The sequence below is a fragment of the Protopterus annectens genome, chromosome 8.part1 (assembly GCF_019279795.1).
Source record: "Protopterus annectens isolate FY-2018-M chromosome 8.part1, PAN1.0, whole genome shotgun sequence".
Lineage (NCBI taxonomy): Eukaryota > Metazoa > Chordata > Ceratodontiformes > Protopteridae > Protopterus > Protopterus annectens.
Genome location: NC_056742.1, coordinates 479,137,990 through 479,161,719, shown reverse-complemented (window position 1 = coordinate 479,161,719; position 23,730 = coordinate 479,137,990). Strand labels below are relative to the sequence as shown.

Here is a 23,730-nt window from a genome sequence, read left to right as displayed (position 1 = left end):
CACACACACACACACACACACACACACACACACACACACACACACACACACACACACACAACCTGATGAGTGACATGAAGTTGGCTTGTTGGCAGCTCAGATGTGTGTCCCACACAATCAGCCTGCGGTGGAAAGGGCACCCTGTTCATATCAGGCAGGGTAGCTATTTACACCTTTGCAGGCATACCCTGGATAACTGAATGGTTAACTGCACATACACCCTTGGGATACCACCTGTGTCCTTGTTGGATGGGGGCATCAAGTGCTGCCTTGCATACACATGGGCTAACATCTGGCCTAGGCATATGGCTGCTCAGGGGCTATAGCCTAGTAACCTCATATGGTACCAAGACTACCAAATATGGCCTGAGTGGTGTGACACACTGTGTTTTTATGTGTCCACACCCATCACTATCATCGACTGCTGGGTGTCCCCTATGGGCAACATTACTGTACCCTGTCATCCAGCCTACATCCGAAAAATAGGTGAGTGGTACATGTGCATGTGGACATTCCACCAACATCTGTGCTACACAATAGCTGAGAGCAGTGTGTATGTGGTATAGGGTGTCCTCCTCATAGCTGTCTGACATCTGCAGTACCCAGATGTTTGCAGAATGTGTACATGTGCCTGATAGATGCAGACCCGCTGCTAGACAAATGTGTATTTCCACACACCAGTTGGACAATACGTGATGGCTGCCCCAGCATTCAGGGAAAGTGTCTGTGACATGGCAGACTCCTGGGAACACAGTAATGGTACATGAATATGTGGTACTGTATGCATTCCCCTTATATTGTATGCTCAATATGTATGCACTGCTGCTGAGCCAGAGCCAGTGTCCTCCACTACTAGTACCAATAACCTGTTGTTCTGTTGCAGGGGGTCACCAGGTATGTTATCCATAGGTGTCAGGCAATCAGATAAAAGTGTGGGGTACACAGTGACCTAGCCAGGTGTGTAATGAATGATCAGGGACACCTGGACAATCTTTGAACTAAGCTTGTATGACATTCACAGACTGAGAGGGGTTCACTGACAGTACTTGATGTCACATGGCAGTATCCACCAGTACTTACTGTCATTATTGTACAACAGACAAAAGTTGCAGTCATGAGCTAACCATTGCTGTGGTGAGTCAGGGGCCAGAGCTGTGATCTATGTCACTGCAGACAGGGCCACTAGGGATGGCCATAGGTGTTGAACAGCAGACCAACAGCAACATGTCAGTCCAAGCAATGTTGTTGAGACCTACTATTTAACTTCTTATTTCCCATGACTGCATCCCCCATCTGCATTCCATTACATGCTTCATTCAATGACATACCTGGTATAGTGCTGTACTCCTTTGAGAGGAGAAATCCATTTGTAGTATCCTAGAGAATCACAGTCTGTCTTCATGACAAAAGTGTCAGACCTGTTTACCATAGGTGGCAGCTTGCCTTTTGTAGGTATTGCCCATGAGCAGATGATTGCCTCTGCACCAATCTGTGATTTGCACTTGCTAATTGCATCCAAAACAGCTGGGTTGCCTTTCCATTTGCCAATTGCATGGCAACACAGTGCTATAATTAAGGCCTTCATGTGGGCCTTACCCATTTTCCTGGCCTGTGAGGAGGACATTATGGAGGTGTTGGAGCCACAGCTTTGCAGAGGATAGGTAGAAATACTGTCCACTCTTTGGATCGATGTGTTATGTCAACAGTTTAGCATGCAATGACTGGCCATTGTTAGACTTTCAGATTCTGTAACAGTGTACTGTTGAACAATCTGTGTTGGGGTTAGTAAGGAGACAGGCAGATGTGAGTGTCATACATCCTTTATATCTGAATGTGTATGCTGCTACAGTTGATGCTGTTCTATCAGCTGTGCATGTTTGTAGGGGGAGACTGTGACACATGCCCCTTTCACATGAGCACCCCCCCAAACCTTGATGTATGGGTGTCATGTGGATACTCTGTTCTAGGTGTTTGGGAGGTATGTTAGGTCTGTAGCAGGTAGCTGGACATACTGCTGCATGTGTAGCAGGTTGCAGTTGCTGCATTCTGGCCAGGAGTCAGACTAGGGATTGTGAAGACATAGGGGGACAGCATGCTGTTACTGTCAGTGAGGAATGGTGTCAGCTGTTGTGTCACACCATGGCCTGGTTGATGGTATCCATAACAGTCCAGGTGAAGCATGTGCCTCTGGTACATATGTTACAAAATAATGGCATCCAGAGAGTGGTAGGTGACATTTAGAGCACATATTCATAATTATGAAATGTGTCACCCTGCAGGCCTTTACCGTGCTTCTGTCGGTGGCAATGTCTGCAGTGGGAGCGGCCAGTTTTGCTGGACACTGCATGGCTCAGTTATTCCTATGTTGTATTGACATGCATGCAGTTGTTGTGCCACAGACTGGGCTGTGGGCCAGGACTATGGGTGTCCAGATGTGACATATGCTAGGAATTTAACATATAGATTATATATAATATATTAATTATATATTATATAGTAATAGCATATATAACATAATATGATATTATCATATTATTTGATAATATATATCATAATACGATATTATATTATTTGATAATATATATTATATGATATATTACTAATAATATATTATGGTTTACTATCACAATGCCGACGTGCACTTGCACGGCTATGAAGTATTCGAACAACAGATGTTCGAATACTTCATATTTCGGCAGGTGATGTAAGTGAACGTTACCATTGTGAATGGACTGTGCATTCGCAATTCTAATGTTCGCTCATGTGAGGGGATCACGGTACAGTGCGGTTAGGGAAATACATCCCTTTCCTCACTGTAGTGCGATCTCGGCGTTGGAATATTAAGGTATGGGGGGTGTGGGGGGCTTGCCCCCACAGGAAATGCAGGGGCTTGCCTGCATAACTGAGTTTAGGTTAGGTAGGTAGGTAGTTACGGACGGGAGTGCTGTGTATTGCCGTAAATGTCGCGAGCGACATTTTCGACAATACACAGCTGTTTTCGACTTTAGGTTAATTCGGAAATGTTCATTTCCGATGTATAAATTCGAAAATGCAGACACATTTTTTTTCTGATTTTCGAATTTATGATAGTAAACCATATATTATATTATGACAGGTGTTTTTCTAAGACATATGTGCATGCCTACAGTGTGTTACGCATGATTGGCATGGACATGTGTGTTCAGATGGGTATGACGTGTGACACTGAGCTACCTGTCATAGTTTGTGACCCCAATCTGCACTGCATTTCCAGTATGTCAGCATGCAGAATAGGTTTTATGACAACACTGCCATAAGTAGGGGGCACAACTGTGTTCATTCAGCAACAGTCTGTGCAGTTGTCAGCTCTACCTGTTATTATAGGCCTCGCATACATCCAGCAGCATTTATTAGTCTGTGTACTGGTTTGTTGTCTGCGGCAGAGACCCAGCCCCAAGTACACTGTGATTTGTCTGAGTATTTATAGAAGTAGTGTGTCACTGGCAATCAGGATATGTTTGTGAAAACACTACATGCTCTCCAGAGCTCAGTTGGTCTACTAGTGTAATGTATTATGTCGTAGTTGACAAGGTCCTGGGTGCAATACTTGGCAGTGGTGCATTTTTTCCCAAATGTTGCATGACTGTACTACATGATATATTTACAAAAGCAGTACTACTTCTCTAGAGTTGATTTGGCATAGTGGTGTGTTGCTCTGACTCTAATGCAGAGTCCTGGGTTCAATACTTGGCAATGGTGTCTTTTTTCTCTAATGTTACATGACTGTACTGCATGATATATTTACAAAAGCAGTATGAACTCCCCAGAGCTGATTTAGCCTAGTAGTGCATTGCTCTGACACTATTGCACAGGGTCCTGAGTTTGAGATTTGCAAGGGATAGTTATTTTATTGCTGGGCAGAACAGTGCCTGAATGAGATAGAGTGATTAAAGCAGTTTTAAGCAGTTTTAAATGGGTTTGCTCGGTATTGTGCGAAGCGACACAATGCCAAGCAGCACTTAGGTCCGCTTAGCTTCGCTTAGCATTGTTTATTCCCACTTTAACCTGCACTATTGCCAAAAAAAGAAAAGAAAAAAGGGGTGATAGGAAAGTGGAGAAATGGGTGCAAACAGGGGGAAAAAACATTATAAAGGCAGCTAGGGATGTGCAGGAAGGGTGTAGGAAAGGAACATAGCTCTCCATTTCTTGTGCAGCATCAGCTGTGCATGATGTGGACAATTTGGAATTTAGAGCCTGAAACCCCACAGGGAGGGGTATGGGCAGCATAAACACGCTGATTAATTCATGGGGAAATTGATTAATGTCAGTGTACATGGGGAAGAAATGGAGAGCTATGTATGGGACAAATTATTTTTGGGACAGATGACATTTTTTTTAAAGTGAGAGTGGGATGTTGGGGAAGGGTTGTCGATACATTTGGGGAGGTAATTTGAGTAGGAGAGGTTGCATTTGTAGATAGACAAGACAGACAAGACAGCAGATGGGGCGGTGTATGACACATGCGGTGGTAAACACTTTGGATGGGGAGGGTGGTTAGGAATCAGAGGACTAATTGCCCTGAGAAGGAAACAGTGGGATTGAGATCCCCACCTATGGGCAGTCACCACTGTCCCTCCACAGCCCGAAGGTGGCTGTGCTGGGCGCTGGGTGCCGGGCCCAGCCTGCCCCTCAAGGTGCACCAGTCTGCCATTTATATGGTGCAGGGGGTCATCCAAATCCTGCTGGATGACCCTACAACCATACCTCAGAACTGGTTGAGTGACAGGTTCCCCTCCATGCCTGCACCCAGGGAGGGATGTGACCTGTCCCATGAGGCAGTTCCATGTGAGTGTGGTGAAGGAAAAGCAGAGGAGACAACTCAAGGTTGGGTCCTAGATGTGCTGGGACCCAGTGCAACCGCCAGATGATGCATGACAGGTGGATCCGCTGGGATCAGCCTACCTAAACATGTTATGGTGTTGAGGTTTGTCAAAATGTATTGGTTAGTCATGAACAAAACATTTAAATGTTAGTTATGACAGCATGCATTGATGTTCCAATTAACCCAGAACAATAGAACTGAATAGAATTGCATAGCAAATGGAACACATGCATAAATGGAATAACAGTCATTATTGTAACAGCATGCCAGTAGCAGTTACAGCAACAGGCCAACAACAGTGGAATTTCAAGAAGGTATATTAGTATGCAACCATTGAAATATATAAACAATAATACATCACAAGTCCCAATATTAGGTTTTGAGAACAATATACCTGTAGTATATGAATAATAATTAGTGATGTAGATAAGGGGTGGGGGAGAGAAAAACATTCCATTAACAACTGAATAGGCTATATCTTTCACAACAGTACTGCTCAATACTCTACAGGTCTGCCCTTACTTTACATCTACCTGTGCCCTATAGCTTCTGTAGCACATATATAACTGTTCAGCTGTCAACCCGGAATGGTATGTACCAAGCTGTGAGAACTATAGGTACATAACTACAGGGGACTCCTACATGTCAGGGCTACATATATGACTAACAAGGTGTACCCTGCACTGATGTTGTGTGAGTATGCTACTGGCATACTTCAACTGGATTTATATCTGTGTCCAAGGTTATTGGCAACAGTGATCACTAGCTGTGACCACGTGACACTTGAGAGACATGTATTGGGAAGAGTGCATGGTGTATATACCTATTCTGCTGTCATTTGTAGGCAAGGGGTTGGAGTATCAGCACACATTCACAGACACACCAGGCATACACTAGTGCATCTTTATACAGTTTATTAGTATACCCTTCATACAGCTAATACAAACATTTCTTTACCTGTAAGCCCTGTGGAGAAAATATCTTTTAACACTACATGACTGTTTCTACAAATTGTCATAACTACTTGTCTGTAACTATAAATACATCTTAGTACCAGTCCCTGGATTCAAACCATGGTCTCTGTGTGCAAAAATGAACAATATATCCATTTCATATCACCAAGAGCTACTGGTCCACTACTGTCAGCTGTTTGACTGATTTATACGTAAAAGTCACTTGGTTACAATGTCTGACCTGGTAATATAAGTAGAGTGTCACAGAAGACTGCAGTGACAGTTGAACATACATGCATGAGATTCATGCATAACAGAGATATCTGGTGAACTGTGTATTAATACTTTTAATGCAGGTGTACACATTTAACCCCTAGTGGATGTGAATATGTGTGATCTGTACAAACCATAGCAGGGTGCTGGGTTGCATACCTGACCCATATACGTTTGCACATTGTATATCTGCAGTCTCCACCTATTACAGTATCATACTTGCCTGCGTCAGCGTACCTACATTCAGGTATACATATAGCTGAAATGCACAGGTTAACACAAGACAATCCTGAAGGGAACACACTAGAATACATTATACATTACTATTCAAGGTGCAGATCTTAGTGCAGAACATATATCAAATTGCATTGTATCATTTTGACAGCTTCACATCTACACTTCATCATAACAGTTCTTTATCAGCCAAACTTCACTCAGTTCATGGTGGCATAGCCATATTTTCTTTGGAGCACCTGTACAATTGCATTTTTTCAACAACAGTTCAGAATAAACACACCAGTTGCTGGAAATAACTTTATTGAGGGTGACATGACACAGTGGTTTATTACATTCAAAATTCTGACTTCAGTTGTACTGCCTATCCTATAGATGATGAATGAATGTCATTTATTACCTTCACAGTTTCAGTCACGGTGTACTTTATTACAAGATCATTAGTATTACTACAGTATATACTTATGTCATTCCTACACAATATTACTATAGTATTAGCTTTATTTCATCAATAGTAGCTTGTTTGATGCCTTCATCTGTATTGCACAGTACCTGGCATTACTCACTTATATCAATGTGGGTCTAAGAACGCATTTATTGCGGTACACTCAGAACACATTATACCTACTGGCAGTAAACAATGTACTCTTTCTTATTTATTGTACTATACATTGCAAGATAGAGCTGTACTCACCACACTATCAGTCCATCCTCACTAGGTGCCTAACATGGGCCTCTATGTTGCGAGTCCTCTCCTCTGCAGCTGTAGGGGGAAAACATACCATTATGCATACCTGTCTATCACATATTCATGCTAGAATTTGGTAAAGTAATGATTCATATACATACAAACTGCTGGGGCTTTCCTGTTCTGGGTATCTTGGATCCATTGGGCCAGGAGCACCCTGTTCCTCTGCTTCAGGTCATCATAATGATTACACACCTGCTCACCAGTGTGGGGGGATTCCAGTGACATTGGTGAGGTCATGTGCCAGATGGTCCCAGGCCTCAGATGTATTTGGAGCCCTGGTAGTGGCCCTGCAGCAGTCTGTCATCATGGTGTTCAACAAGGAGCCTAGCCATGACCCTGGACTACAACATGCCCCAGCACTGTGCTTGAAAGTGCACTCCCTCTCAAGCTCCTGCCATAATTCCTGCATGGGTCAAACTCCAACAGGTTCTGTCTGTATGCCCACCTGTGCAGCTTAAATAAGTCCATTTTCCCAACCTTTGCTACCATTGGACCATTTTTAAAAATGCTAAGTGCAACTCAGTAGTGCATAAACCTGCTAAGCTTAGTTGAGAAATGCTTAAAGTGGCAAATGCCTAGCAATGCTTAACGGTGTGCAAATCTGCTCATCTTTGCTGAGAACCTCTTAGAATGGGACTGCTTAGTAATGCTCAAACCGGCTAAGTGGAGCTAAGCATTGCTAGGTATTGCTCAGACAGGTCTTGTTTAGGTAGCTTATTGTGTGGCATCCTGCAATGCATATTAATGAGGTGCAGTGTGCCTAAAAAATGTTTCACTGCTTGCAGCAGTGTTGCTGGCTGTGAAACCTCTTATGTGAATGTGGATAGCATTTCTTTGTAAGTTTGCTTGTCTTGAAAGCTTGCAAGTGAATCCAGTGTTATGACATTTTTTACTGATATTCAGGGCAAATAGAAATGAATCACATTAATTCATTAAAAGATCTTTTGTGTAAAAATGTATAATTAGCACATTTTAACCATCATATAACCTTCCTAGTTTCAAATGTTAGTAAGCTATTAGTATGTTTTCTACATTTTGCCCATTTGTTCCACATTATGAGGGCTACTGTTTCTCATTTGGGAGATGGAATGTTAAGAGCTATGACACAGATATTACTGATTCTGCTCAAGGATTGTATGACAGCATGGCATTTGCTTTTCCCTTTCTTTAGTTTTCTTCATTTAATTTTTTTGGACACTGCTTGTCCAATGCCCCGTATAGCACAAACACTAGAAGTGGAGAACCCGGACCAAAAAAATAGTCAAAATGGGATGTCATGTACAGCAACTAGTCCATTGGCAGTGTATTGCTGCTATGTGGACTGACATGGCCTTTATTTTTGTCTAAAACACATACACAAAGACCTGTAAATCCAATAAACCTGAAATTACATTGCTAGCCAATATTGCTCACCATTGCACACTCCGAGCATCATGTTTGCTCAGTGTATCACACAACATTTTCAAACACTGTCCACACACACAGTAAGTGTGCAATAACTGGAATTAGCAGCAAAACATCAGGATACAAAATGCAATTGCCAGGAAATCCTCATTCTACATTGGGCTTTATCTCTGGTAGTCATGGCTGGTGGGGAGGAAGCATGCTTCCAAACTCAGAGCTGGGATGTCCAGGAATACAGAGTGTTTGTTGGACTCCTAGTTAAGCATCATGGGTCCGAGTTACCACAGAGCGACTATTCAAGCTCAGAACACAAATATGAAGCATGGGGTTGTGTTCCCAGGGCTTTGACCAGTACTACTGGTATCTCTGCACTGGTGTCAGCACCATTTCAACAACCTCAGGAGGAGGAAGAGGGATGCCCTTGACCATTGGATCAGGGAATTTAGGACTGAGGACACCCCACAGATTTGTATCAATTACAGTAACTACTTGTAAGAGTTAAAAGTTGAATATATAGTCAAGACCGGTATTCATAATGATATTCTGTTTTATTCTGTTTTATCCACAGCTGCCACAGAGAGAGCCTTGAATGTGAGAACCCATGCCACTGGCAAGGATGGCAGGTATGCATCAGAACAGTACTGTTCTTGCAGCATTAAAAGCTAACGACAGCTTATTTGGTATTTAATACAGTTGTATCAAATTCACCATGCATATCTCAACTGTAAAAGAAAGTATGCATGCCTTAGTTTGTAGCACAAAACAACAGTTCCATTCCATATTCTCATATAACAGTGAGCATACATCTCTCAACTGTTAAAGGAAACTATGCATGCATTAGTTCTGTGGGACAAAATAACAGTACAGTATTAGAGAGTAGTCAGAGGTTGTGGGTTACAAAAGCACTTACCAAATATACAGCACCATTAAGTGTTCATCATTATTGCAATGTAACTTCAGACCTCTATACCAGTGACACAAATGACCTGCTGTAAACTGTAATCAGTATAATGTGGATATGCATATGTGCAATATATGCACACATCAAGGATTGCTTGCTGCAATCTGTACTATAGTGTGCATCTGTTATGAACTCGGTAGTCTTAAAGTAATACATACATTTGTTAGGAGTCTGTAGTCTTAAAAGTAAAGGTAACAGAATAGAGTCAAATAATTGTATCAGTGCTTTGTATGTCACATATGCAGTTACTAATGTTATCCATTTTCCCTCACCCCAACCTCTATCTTCTCTCTTTTCTTTAATTTTATGTATTTATTTATGTTTTCTTTATTTTTATCCCCACAGAACACTGGCTTCAGCACTGCTGCCCAGCATGTCTGGGGCACAACCTGGCACCACCCCCTCTGCTGACCCTGCAGTACCTGTGCCGTCAGGTAGTTCTGCCCTGCAGGACAGACCAGTGGTTCCCTCTGGGAACAGTGATGGAGGTGGTGATTTTATCATCCATGAAAAACTGCCAGGATTGGTGCATGGGATTGTGTGCCACACTGTTGGTGCATGCCTATGCTGGATGGAGACTTGTAAAAAATACGAGGAAGAGACACAGATGTCAGGCACCACTACCATTGGTGCAGTGAGGTGAGAGTGATGACAGTTCAGTGCATGAGGACTCAATTTTCATTTTCACCCAGCTTGACATCCATGGGTCCTTGATCTCCCCACCCTCACCCCAACCATGGTATTCACCCACCTCCTGTGACCTTCACCATCCCTGTGTCTTGTCTTGTATGTCTTGTTGGTCTGCTTCCTCTCCTACCCAAATTATTGACCCAGGCATACCTACGTCCCTTCCCCAACATTACTCTCTCTCAAAATGAAAAAATCAATTGGGCACCTGTCCCCACAAAGAAATATTCATTCCATACATAGCTCTCAATTGTGCACATGTCTTCTTGACACACTTGATTTGGTCCAACTGGCTATACAATATGATTGTGTTGTCGTCACCCCTCTCTCTGGAGATGACATTGCAAATGTAGGTAATATTCTGCACATATAAATCATTTTGTACTGTTGAAGAAATGGATAGCTATGGTTATTGTACCCCCCTCCATATTCCTGCCCTGATTTCACTTTGTTTTTTCCACTGTTTGCTCCCCATTTCACCACTTTCCTATCTCCCCCATTTCTATTTTTTAAAAAATGATTGCGCGACAGTGCGTATTGCAAACCAATGCACAGCAATGGTAAATGGTAGCAATATATGTAAATGTACTTAAAAGTATCATAGACACTTGTAAAAATACTACCTACACCAATATTTGAACCCAGTACAATCTGCCTGTAACAACACTGTATTAACACCTGCTGCCACATATTCAGATATGCAGCAGATGTATTTCATGCAATCAATAGTAAATGTCACGGGCAGCCACAGTGGTGCAGCGGTTAGCATTGCCACCTCACAGCAAGAGGTTCTCTGGTTCGATCCTCGGCTGGGGTGCTTTCTGTGTGGAGTCTGCATGTCCTCCCTGTGGTCGCGTGGGTTTTCTCCGGGTGCTCCGGTTTCCTCCCACATCCCAAAGACATGCTGCAGGTGGATTGCACACTCCAAATTGGCCTTAGGTGTGAGTGTGTGTGTGTGCCTTCTGTAGAAGGTTGGGCGCCGGGCTGGCAACTTGATACTGTAAAACTCCGCTGCCAATCATGAGTGGACAGTTGATCCTCTGTGGCGACCCCTAACTGGGAAGAAGAATAGTAAATGTCACACAGTTTCTGAAAGATTTCCTTATGTTCTTCTCCATGCTGACTCCACATTTCAACACAGTCATATCTTCACCATTTCTTTATTTTTTTAAATGAATATTTAGATATTGTCCCTATTATTGGACCTTTGTCTACCCATTGAGAGCTAGGTTCACCCTGCTTTGCTCCCCATTTCACCACTGTCCTATCTTGCCAATTTATTTTCTTGAAATCATTGTTGCATGAGGATGTGTGATGCACACCATCATGCCATAATGCTCTAAAGAGAACAAATTTTACTGTAGAACTAGTTAAAATTATTAGCTACAACTGTATTCGAACCCAGTACCATGTACATCCAAAAAAGAAGTTATCACTGCATTAACACCACTGACACAGGGTCAGTTAAGTAGCAGGTATCTGTTAGAGGCCCAGTAGCAACTGCTGGACTTTAGCAATCCCAAAGTACATAGGCATGCATGATATATCTGTTTGCCCGTAGGTAAGCACTACACAAACTCCAGCCACATTTCTAAAGTTTGATAGTTGTTATGTAGTTTCTAAAATATACCTGATACTTAACTGACTCTGCAGGTGTTAATGCACTAAACGCAGTAATACATACCTTTTTTGGTCTGGATGGTACTGGATTTGAATACAGCATTATCTACTTCTTTAAAGAAAGAAAATGGGGACGATAGGAAAGTAGTGAAATGGTGAGAAAGCAGGGGGGAAAACAAAGTGAAAACAGGGCAGGAATGGGCAGGAGGGAGGTAGGAAAGAGCCATAGCTATCCATTTATTCAACATAAAAAAATGATCATATATGCAGATCATTATATGACTTTGTAATGTCACCTCCAGAGAGAGAGAGAGAGAGAGAGAGAGAGAGAGAGAGAGAGAGAGAGAGATTTGACCACAATGCAATCATGTTGTATAGCCAATTGGACCAAATCAAGTATATCATGAAGACACGTGTTTGAAATGGAGAGTTATGTATGGGACAATCTTTTGGGGGGGGGCAGATGCCCTATTTATTTATTTATTTTTTTTAAAGAGAGAGGAATGTTGGGGTAGGGACATAGGTATTTTTGGGTCAGTTAAGTTGGGTAGATGAGGAAGCATACTGACAGGATATACAAGACAAGACATACAAGACAAGACACAGAGATGGTGAAGGATACAAGAGGTCGGTGAACAACATGGTAGAGGTGAGGGTGGGGACATCAAGAGCCCATGGACCTCAAGCTGAGTGACAGTGAGAACTGAGTCTTTGCCCACTGCACTGTCACCACTGTCACCTCACAGTGCTGAAGGCTGAAGTGTCTGATGTCTGTGTCTCCTTCTTGCATTATTAAATACAATGATGGAAAGCAGTGTCACCAACCTACATAGGCATGCACCAGCAGTGTGGTGCACAATCCTATGCACCACCCCTGGCAGTTTGTCATGGGTGATAAAATCATCATGTCTGCCACTGCTCCTGGAGGGAACCACTGGCCTATCCTGTGGAGGGGCAGCAGAGAGGGTGCTGCTAGGTTGTGTCTCAGACATGCTGGGCAGTGGTGCTGTAGCTGGTGGAGTGGGGGAAGGTGGATCCTGTGGGGACAGGCCTACTCCACTTTGCTGTGGGGAAAAAAATAAATAAAAATAAAAACAAAACGATTTAGAAAAGAGAAGATACGGGTTGGGATGAGAGAAAAAAGGGATAACATTAGTAACTTCATATGTGACATACAATGCATTGATACAATTATATGACTCTATTCTTTTAACTTTACTTTTAAGACAGCCAACTCCTAAACAATACCTTTTTTTACTTTTAAGACTACCCAGCTCATAACAGTTGCAGATTATACTACAGATTGCATCAAGCAATCCTTGATGTGTGCATATATTGTACATATGTATGCTTGTATTATGCTGATCACAGTTTAATGAAGGCCATTTGCGCCACTGGTATAGAGGTCTAAATTTACATTGCAATATTGATGAAAATTTAACAGTATTGTATAGTTTAGAAGTGTGTTTTTTGATTCCACAACCTCTGACTACTCTCTAATACTGTATAGTTGTTCTGGCCTACAGACTAATGCATGCAAATTTCCTTTTACAGTTAAGAGATGCATGCTCAGTTTGATACAACTGTATTAAATACAAAATAAGCTGCCTTTAACTTTTAATGTGACAATAACAGTACTGTTCTGATGCATACACACCACATGCTTCTCTCATCCTTGCCAGTGGCATAGGTCCTCACATTCAAAGCTCTCTCCATTGCAGCTGTGTAAAGAACAGAACAGAACAGAATACCATTATGAATACCAGTCTTGACTATATTCAGATTTTAACTCTACAAGTAATCACCATAATTGATACTTAGACATCTATTGGGTGTTCTCAGTCCCAAATTCCCTGATCCAATGGTCGTGGGTATCCCTCTTCCTCCTCCAGAGGTGTCGTAATGGTGTTGACATTGATCACCAGTGTGGGGGATACCTTTAGCACTGGTTACAACCCTGGCAACACAATCCCATGCTTCAGATTTGTATTCTGAGCCTAAATAGTCCCTCTGCAATAACTGCGGCCCATGATGTTTAGCTAGGAGTCCAACAAACACTTTGAACTCCTAGATTACCTACCTCTAAGCTTGGTAGTGCACTTCCTCACCACCAATACCTACCATGCCTACCAGAGATCAAGCCCAATAAAGAATAAGGTTTTCCCATCAAATGAATTTTGTATCCTGATATTTTGCCACCAATTCCAGTTATTGATACCATACTGGGAGTGTGCACAGTGTTTAAAAATTTTGCGTGATGCTTACCATTGTTCATGCATGGTGCTTCAGAGTGTGCAATGCTGAGAAACATTGGATAGCAATGCAATTTCATGTTTATTGGATGTAGAGGTCTTTGTGTATGCATTTTAAGCACAAGTGAAGGCCATGCCAGTCCACATACGAGCAATACACTGCTAACAGATTAGTTACATGACATCTCCATTTTACTATTTCTTGGTTTGGGTACTCCACTTCCAGAGTATGCGCTACATGGCACATTATACAAACAGTGGCCAAAAAAATTAAATGAAGACAACTAAAGCATCTGGAGCATTTCTCCCCGGGCCTCCGCTGAAAACAGGCCCTGTGGAACCTAGTCGGACTTTCCCGGTCAACAAATGATAAATAAATAAAATAAATAAATAAATAAATAAATAAAGAAAGGGAAAAGCAAACACAGTGCTGTCATACAATCCTAAGCTTTAAATGTCATGGTGTGACCTGTGATGTGCATCTAATGTTTTGGACTGGAAAATCCTGTAAGAGATATGTTAGAAAGTAATTATATACATTGCAGCTTCTTACTTCTCAACCCTCACAAAAGATAATGTTCTGACATATTGATACTAACAACTGTCAAACTTTCTAAGGCCAATATAAGTTAAAGGTACAATGACCAGTTAAACACCACAAATTCAGATATACTAAGCAGTACATTAACTATGCATCCTAAGCATCAGACACCAAGCTTTTGTATCCCTGAATCCAAAACATAGAAAACAGGGATATGGGAGAGTTTTCATCACTTGAACAGGGTGTTATGTGGTGATCATTAAAGGGATGATACATATTGCTGTTTCTGAATTCACAACACTTACAAAAGTATTCACTATAAAGCTGTGACATTTGGATCCTCTCAACATATTCCCCATTATTCTCAACATAATAGATCGCAGCAACTAAAACCAAGACCCTCTCCACCAAGGGAAAACGCCCGGTTTGGTGGACCCCGGCTATAAACAAACTGTACAACAAAAGAAGGAAGCTACTGCAGGACAAAGCCAAATCCCACAAGGGAAAGGCTTCCCTGATCAGCACAAGTAAAAAACTACGTTCTCTCATAAAAACATCTAAAGCAAACTTTGAGAAAAAGATTGCCAAGGATACCAAAGACAATCACAAGGCCTTCTTCAATTATGTCAGAACCTTGGGAGGAATTCTCAGATATGCTCTGAGCTAGTACACAATGACAAAAATTCACTGACCCTACCGACATTGCCAACATTCTGGCAGATAGGTTCAGTGCAAATTTCTCCCTCCCTCACCCCTAAAGATGAAGTAATTATCCCTGCTGAATGTAACCTACCAGTCATCACAGACACACAGGTGAAATCAGCACTCAACAAGGCAAAAACACAGCATCTATGGGACCCGATGGTATCCCGGTTGCGTGTTACGTGAACTTCAAGATGAACTAAACCCGCCCCTAAGAACTCTATTCAATCTTAGCCTCACTACAGGATATGTACCTGAACACTGGCACACAGCAACAGTGGTCCCACTCCACAAAGGGGAAATTCTACTGACCCTGGTAACTACCGCCCCATAAGTTTGACCAGCCTGGTCTGCAAGGCTATGGAAAGAATCATCATGGAACTCATAAATGGCGACATTGGGGATCTGCAGACCCTTGATCCCACACAGTTCAGTTTTGTAAAAGGCAGATCCTGACTCTTAAACCTGGTTGACTTCTTTGAGACAGTCACTAGTGCCATCGATGAGGGCAAGGCTGTCCACACTGCCTACTTGGACTTGGCTAAGGCCTTTGACACGATACCACACTCTGGCATCATTGACAAGCTCAGCAGCCTAAATGTAAATCCATATGTCACAAGATGGGTAGCAAACTGGCTAAAAACAGAACCCATAAGGTTAAAATTGCTGGAGCCATGTCAGACTCAAAACCAGTCACAAGTGGTGTCCCACAGGGCTCAGTCTTGGGTCCACTCCTATTCGGCATTTACTTCTCAGATGTGAAAGCAAATATGGAAGGATTATGGCTGACAAAGTTTGCAGATGACTGCAAACTGGGTGCCATAGTTGATTCACCTGCTGACACACACATCCTACAGAAAGGTCTCACTGAAACGGACAACTGGTGCCGGAATCATGGCCTCAAACTTAACGCCAAAAAATGTATAGTCATTCCCTTTGGGAAAAACAAAGTACCCACAAATTATCACATAGACAATAACCCACTGAATACGGAAGAAGTAATCAGAGACCTGGGGACTCAAGTCGATAGTGACCTCTCCTTTGACAACCATGTTGCCAAAGTGGTCAGAAAGACATTCTACCTTGCCCATCACATCATGAAGGGAATCTCATCCAGATCAAAGGAGGTCATTGTACCGCTGTATTCCTCCCTTGTCAGGCCCATGATTGAATATAATGCTCCATTTGGGATGTATCTCACCCGGCACATGCAGCAACTGGAGAGACCCCAGAAGTACCTCACCAAGAGGATCATAGGTCTCAAACATGTGCCTTATCCAGCTAGATTAAAGAAACTCCAGCTCTATTCAGTAGCATACCGCCTGCTCAGAGGTGATTTGTGCCTAACATACAGGGCCATGTCCAACCAGGAATTGATGGACATGCTCCATCTCAAAAAATCCAAATCCACTAGAACCACACGAGCTAAAGATTTCAACCTCTGCACAAATATGAATAGGACATGCTGGAGGGATAGATTCATAACACAGAGGTTACCCATACTCTGGAACAAAATCCCAGTTCATGTGAGACAGAGCCCTTCATTGGCACTGTTCAAGAAAAATCTCGATGCATGGATGGGAGATCGCAAGTTTACCCCAGGAGTCACCTCAGTGTCACTACTAGACAGAGGTATAGTTTACTAAATAATGGGGTCCCACATGTGTCACTACTAGAGAGGCGCAACTATATAGTATGGGGTGGCGTAAAGCCACATCACTGTTGGCTAGGCTTATAAATGCCCCCGGGCAGATAGCCTAGTACACTACTATGAAACTATGAAACTCTCTACATTTCCAAGGCCAATATAAGTCACAGGTACAATAGACAGTTCTCCAACACAAATACCAATATAGTAAGCACTAAGATAACTATGCACCCAGAGCATCAGACACAGATTTTGTATTCATGAATCAGAAAAGTAGAACACAGGGATATGGCACAGTTATCACTTGCACAGGGTGTTTTGCAGGGTGTCAGGAAGCCTTGGCTGACACAAAAGGTCTGTGATTGTGTGTAAGAAGATGGTCATTTGGACAAAACAGCAAATGGGCAGATAGAGAAAATGAATAACTGGTGTGTGTGTGTGTGTGTGTGTGTGTGTGTGTGTGTGTGTGTGTGTGTGTGTGTGTGTGTGTGTGTATGTGTGTGTGCGTGTGTGAGTGTATGAGTGTCTGTGTGTCTGTCGGGTCCTCCAGGTGAAATTATTGTTGGTGTGTGTGTGTGAATTTATATTCTCCTTGAAAAGCTCAACAGTTTGTAGCATCAGAATGTCACAACTTTATGTTGATTTCAGCTGTGAATGTTGTGAAGTAAGAAACTGCAATGTGTATCATTAATTTCTAACTTCTCTCTTTAAGGATTTCCCACTACAAACATATGGTGCACATTATAAGGCACGTCCTCATATTCAGATATTATGATTGCATAACAGCACTATAGTGAAACCTGATCAGAACAGTAAAACAGTATAATGATCTGTTTTGCATTACCCTCACCAGAGACATGCAGTAGCTGGATAACCCACAGGCCTTTCTCATCAATATAACACAGAGGCTACAAACCATGCTATAATGTATGTGGATAGATTAAAAGCCACGTCACTATAATCTGTTTGGGATAGGGTGAGGTCACATCTGACCAGCCTCCAGCCTACTGTCTGACCATGGCCTGTTGAGATTACTGCAGATCCAAAACTATCATATAGCTGATGACATCAGCAGAGTCTGTTTAGTCCAGAATAAGTGTCCCATATGCTGGTGTAAAAGGCTCTTGTTAATGTTAAGCAATAGCTAACAGACACACACTTTCATACACACAGTTTACAGCAAAAATAGAACCCCTATCTAAGCACAGAGACTACAGAACACAGTACTTTGCATAAGTGCCACAGCTCAAGTCCAACTTGGAGTATGTCAGACAACAGTTCACTTTTACAGACTTGCTGGTGAACTTATAGTAGATGACATGAACGGGGCATGTGGGAGACAATATGTTGGGAGGGCTGCATGAAATGGATGTGTAGGCTTGTGCAAGTATCAAAATATTAGCAATCCATGCCCTTGGAGGAGCAACTGCAGGATACCACATCTACTCTACTGGCTAGATATACACACACAGTTGACTGCAGTGAGAATAGAACCCCTACCTATCTAGGTGCACAGACTACAGAACACAATACTTAATGCAAGTGCCATGGCACACATCTGACTTTTATAGGGATTCAGGTGAACTTATAGTAGATGACATCAGTAGGCCATGTTGGAGACAATAGGTTGGGAGGGTTGCAGGAAATGGATGTAGGCTTGTGCAAGTACCAACATGCTGGAAGTCCATGGCATTGGAGAAGGAACTGCAGGATATCACTTCTACTCTGCTGACTAGACACACATACAGTTGACTGCAGTGAGAATAGAACCCCTACCTATCTAGGTACACAGACTACAAAGCACAGTACTTAACACAAGCACCATGGCACAAGTCTGACTTTTATAGTAGTGCAGGTGAACTTATAGTAGATGATATCAGCAGGCCATGTGGAAGACAATAGGTTGAGAAGGCTGCATGAAATTGATGTGTATGCTTGGGCAAGTATCAAAATACTGGCAATCCATGCCCTTGGAGAAGTAACTGTAGAATGTCATGTCTGATGTGCTAACTAGACACATGTACACACACACATGCACACACACACACACACACACACACACACACACACACACACACACACACACACACACACACACACACACACACACACACACACACACAGTTGACTGCAGTGAGAACTGAAGCCCTCCCTAAGTGCACAGACTACAGAACACAGTACTTAATGCAAGTTCTACAACACAAGTCTGACTTTTGCAAGAGAGTAGGTGCACTTATAGTAGATGACATCAGCAGACCATGTGGTGCACAACAGCTTGGGAGGCCTGCCTAGGCACATAACTTCATAACATTATATGAGGCTATTAGCCTAATAGCACTAATAGCACTAGGCTGATTAGAAGTCCAGCTGTGTAGCAACACAAGTACCATTATTAAGCATAATTGGATGTTTGAGTTTAGTAGAGCAAGGTTGTGAGCACCATCAATTGGCCCTGTCCATGATGGAGCACATAATATGATATATTACACTTTGTAGTGTGGTTGATACATGTCTGGAAAAAGTACTGATACCCCAGCACTGTAGTGCTTGGTGGTGTGGTGGTGGGGCAATGCATAGATTGGGTCCTTGGTTTGTAATTTTTCTATGTAGTTTTATGTCAGACAAAGGAAATGGGGAATAAACACCAATAATGAAGCATGATATATACAGTCCCATAGCTCAGAGAGCAGCTGCTTTGCACAATGGTGAACAAAGTGTACACACATATGACATGCACCTGTTTTAGCATAAGTAAGCAGTGCGCAAATGCGAGCTGCATTGCAAATGTCTGATAGTTCCATCTGTAGTACTGGCCTCTTTCTTGTGATGCTTGAGAGCATTAATTGAATACATCTGGTTTATATTTGTGACTGTCTGCTTCCTAGGTGGTCTGGTTTGTCCTGTTTCTGCAATGCAGCACCTCATACAAACCACATGAGCACAGTCAAACCTGTAATGTATTTGTTGTCGGGTAAAAGTAATAGGAATAAGACATTGAAAAAAGGAGAAATGCAGGAAATAAGGAAAACCAGTGTATGACATACACATTAGAACATGGCAGTAAACATGAGATATTTCTACATAGCTTGGGATTTGAACTCTCACATCAATACATCTTCAGAAGACAGGATGGATGCCTTTTTCCTCTTTGACACAGAAACAGCTTTACAGCAAAGGACTGAAGTCATTCTTCACACAAGCAACTGGAGCAGAATATACACTGCTATAAAACCATCAGCTGTTATTTGTACATTTAATTATCATTATTATATTTGTATGTAGTGCACTTAGCATGTAACCTGTTATGATTATGGTTGCAAATATATGGCTATGTCTCACATTTCTGTGTTTCTTGGTAATTCATCACTTACCTGACCAGTAGTGTGAAACATGCAGTGTGTAAGCCATTCAATATCTTTGGCCTTAAATTGTGTGAGGATGTTAATTGACGGAGTAATATGATATGCAGTTGCCAACAACTGAAGGCCAGGTTGGATGGCACACACAGCCATATACTGTTCTTTTGGGGGTATCATTGGTGAGTTACTGTTATGGCACAAACAAAGGTAGACTGATTTTTTGGAGGGAGAAAGCTCAGTTACTCTTATGTCACAAACAAGCATAGCCTGTTCTTTTGGTGGAGAGCAAAGGTGAGTTACTGCTATGGCACAAACAAGGCTATGATTCTCTTGTTACTCTCCTTGTTCTGCATCCTGCCTGCTGTTTGACCTTGGGAAGGGTTGGAAAGTCAGAAACTGCAATGTGTATCATTACTTTCTAACTTCTCAATGTAATTATTAACCAGTACAGAAGGTATGGTGCTAAACTGAGGGGATACACTGATCATCAGTACTTTTGAAAGAGATGACCATATGAATCTTTGATGCCTGAGGCCCAAGACTTATCATTGCTCTACTGCCACATGTTCAGCTAGTTTATGTAGAATTCCAACAATATTTACTTGATTACTGTACCAAGCTAAGAAATAAAAGAACATGCCATAATATTATTAAAAAATGCACTCTAGGTTCAGGACGTACCTTGCAAATGCAGCAGTTGACACAGTTTTAGTTCAGAGTTATCTCTGTCTGATGCAAGTGGTACACAGCCAATACATGGGGAGGTAAAGGTTGTTTGAGTTGCCTGGCATCGATTTTACTATGTATGTATGTGAGTAGGAGAAAGGTATTAGGCACCTAGGTGGTCAGTGAATGTGCTATGCATTGTTTATTAGCAAAACAAAGCAAGGGCATACTGAGCACACCTATGTTTGCCTCTAGCCACAGCAGCTGGTGGTTCCACCTCTGAGTCCTCCTTTCACTGTTGTTGTGGTGACCTAGGCATTGGTGGAGGGATATGTGTCCCTTCAATTTGTTGATTCTGCTGCAACTGTTTCTGAAGGATCAAATTGTGTTGTGTAGCACATACTGTGAAGACTTATGTACATGTGCATGGATTATTCTGCAGGGCTCCACCAAATGTATATAGGCACTTGAGCCATAACTTCAGCAGCCCAAACACATGGTCTATGATGTTTCTGGTTTGAGTGTGTGCCTCATTATGGCATTCTTCCATGGCTGTTTGTGCACTTCTGATGGGTGTCATCAGCTGTGCTTCCAGTGCATAGCCAGCATCCTCCAGTAAATGGTCATGTGGGATGTCCCCCCTGGCAAACATCTGGTACAGCTGTGATGTGTGCCAATTATGGAAATCATGATAACTGCCAGGGTTGCCAGCACACACATTTAAGATAACTCCCTGGGCATTGCACATGACGTGGCAGTTGATGGAGTGCTATCCTTTGCATTTAATGTAGCTTCTACCCTGCTCAGCAGGTGGTGCCTTAATGCATACATGAGTGCAAGCTATGGCACACAGTACTTCAGGGTGGTGTGTTACCCTGTAGAAATGTTACATATTGCTGGCCCTCTCCTCAGAACTATGGGGAAACATATGTGTTCAGTAGCATGTATAAGGATAGCATCCAGGAATTGGTGGAGGATCATGGATGCTGATGCCTGTGGCACACCCATAATGTCCCCAGTTGATCTTGGGAAAGTACCTGTAGCTAATATTCTAAGGGCTACACATACTTTAGTTTCCACTGGGATGGACTCCCCGCGGTTGGCTCTGACTCTGAGTTGAGGGTGGCAGAGCTCACAGAGTTCTTGTAATGTATCCCTGTCCACCCTGTAGTGGTCTAAAATCTGTAGGTCATGTAGCATCTGAAAATTTATCCTTGGCCTGAACACATTCCTCTATCTCAGCCTAGGCCTATTGTCACCAGCACCAGCACCATTGGCTTTAGCATGTATCACATACATATGGATCAAAGCTGCAGCAGCCTCTAGCACTGAGTCTCTTTAAAATGTCCTTGTGTCTACTCCAATAGTATTGAAGTATTCAGGAAAAAGCAGAACTGAGTTTACATGGATGCTTAGTAGCTTGTTGAATAGCTCCAATGTGCTGGAAATCATCTCTTTGTGTTGTAATTAGCACCTATGAACACATCTGCTGCTCAACTGAGTGTGTTACCTCCATTGCTGCTTATAGGTTCATAGGTTCATAGGTTCATAGGTTCATACTAGGCTATCTGCCCTAGGGCATTTATAAGCCTAGCCAGAGTGTATTTGGCTTTCGCCATCCATTGTAAATTAATTTTGCTATGCCTTTTTTTGAGGTTAGTATACTGTGCCTCTGTCTAACAGTGACACAGAAGTGATAGCTGGGGTAAACCTACAGTCTCCCATCCACTCATCAAGATTCCTCTTGAAGAGAGTCAATGTGGGACTCTGCCTAACCTGGACTGGGATTTTATTCCAGAGTGAAGGGAGCCTCTGGGTTATGAATCTGTCCCTCCAGCATGTCCTATTTATTTCAGTGCTGAGGTTCAAGTCTCTCGAGTGCGTAGCTCGATGGGATTTGGATTTTCTGAGGTGCAGCATGTCCATTAATTCTGGGTTGGACATGGCTTTATACGTCAGGCACAGATCGCCTCTGAGCAGGCGGTATGCCACTGAGTAGAGCTGGAGTTTCTTTAACCGGGCAGCATATGGCATCTGTTTGAGCCCTTTGATCCTCTTGGTGAGGTACTTTTGGGGTCTTTCCAGTTGCTGCAGGTGTCTGGTAAGGTACATCCCAAAAGGGGCATTGTACTCAATTATGGGCCTGATGAGGGATGAGTAAAGAGGCATGATGACCTCCCCTGATCTAGATGTGAATCCCTTCATGATTAGGTGGGCTATATAAAATGTTTTTCTAACCACTTTGGCCACGTGGTTGTCAAATGAGAGATTGCTATCAACTTGGGTCCCCAGGTCCCTAATGACTTCTTCTGTACTTAATGGATTACCACCTATGTGGTAATTTGTGGGCACTTTGTTTTGCCAAAGGGGATGACTATATACTTTTTGGCGTTTAGCTTGAGGCCATGGCTCTGGCACCAGTTGTCTGTTTCTATGAGACCCGTTTGGAGGATGCTTGTGTTGGCTGGAGAGTTGATTATGGTGCCCAGTTTGCAGTCATCTGCGAACTTGGTCAGCCACAGTCCTTCCGTGTTGGCCTGTACCGCCGAGAAATATATACTGAACAAGAGAGGTCCCAGGACTGAGCCTTGTGGGACGCCACTTGTAACTGGTTTGGAGTCTGACATGGCTCCAGCAATTCTAACCATGTGGGTTCTGTCCTTGAGCCAGTTTGCAACCCATCTAGTGACATAGGGGTTTATATTTAAGCTGGTGAGCTTATCTATAATGCCCGAGTGGGGTATTGTATCGAAGGCTTTTGCGAGGTCCAGGTAGGCTGTGTGGACCACCTTCCCCTCGTCAATGGCCTTGGTGACTG

General features: G+C 42.6%; 1 protein-coding gene across 1 annotated transcript in view; it reads left to right on the top strand.

Moving 5' to 3' along the window:
* Positions 1–23,730, top strand: part of LOC122810153 (olfactory receptor class A-like protein 1) — a 72,235-nt gene that overhangs the window by 32,645 nt on the left and 15,860 nt on the right. Inside the window, exons 2-3 of the mRNA XM_044081628.1 lie at positions 9,045–9,099; positions 9,783–9,871. Coding sequence (XP_043937563.1) covers positions 9,045–9,099; positions 9,783–9,871 — 144 coding nt within the window. The remainder of the gene's footprint in view (positions 1–9,044; positions 9,100–9,782; positions 9,872–23,730) is intronic.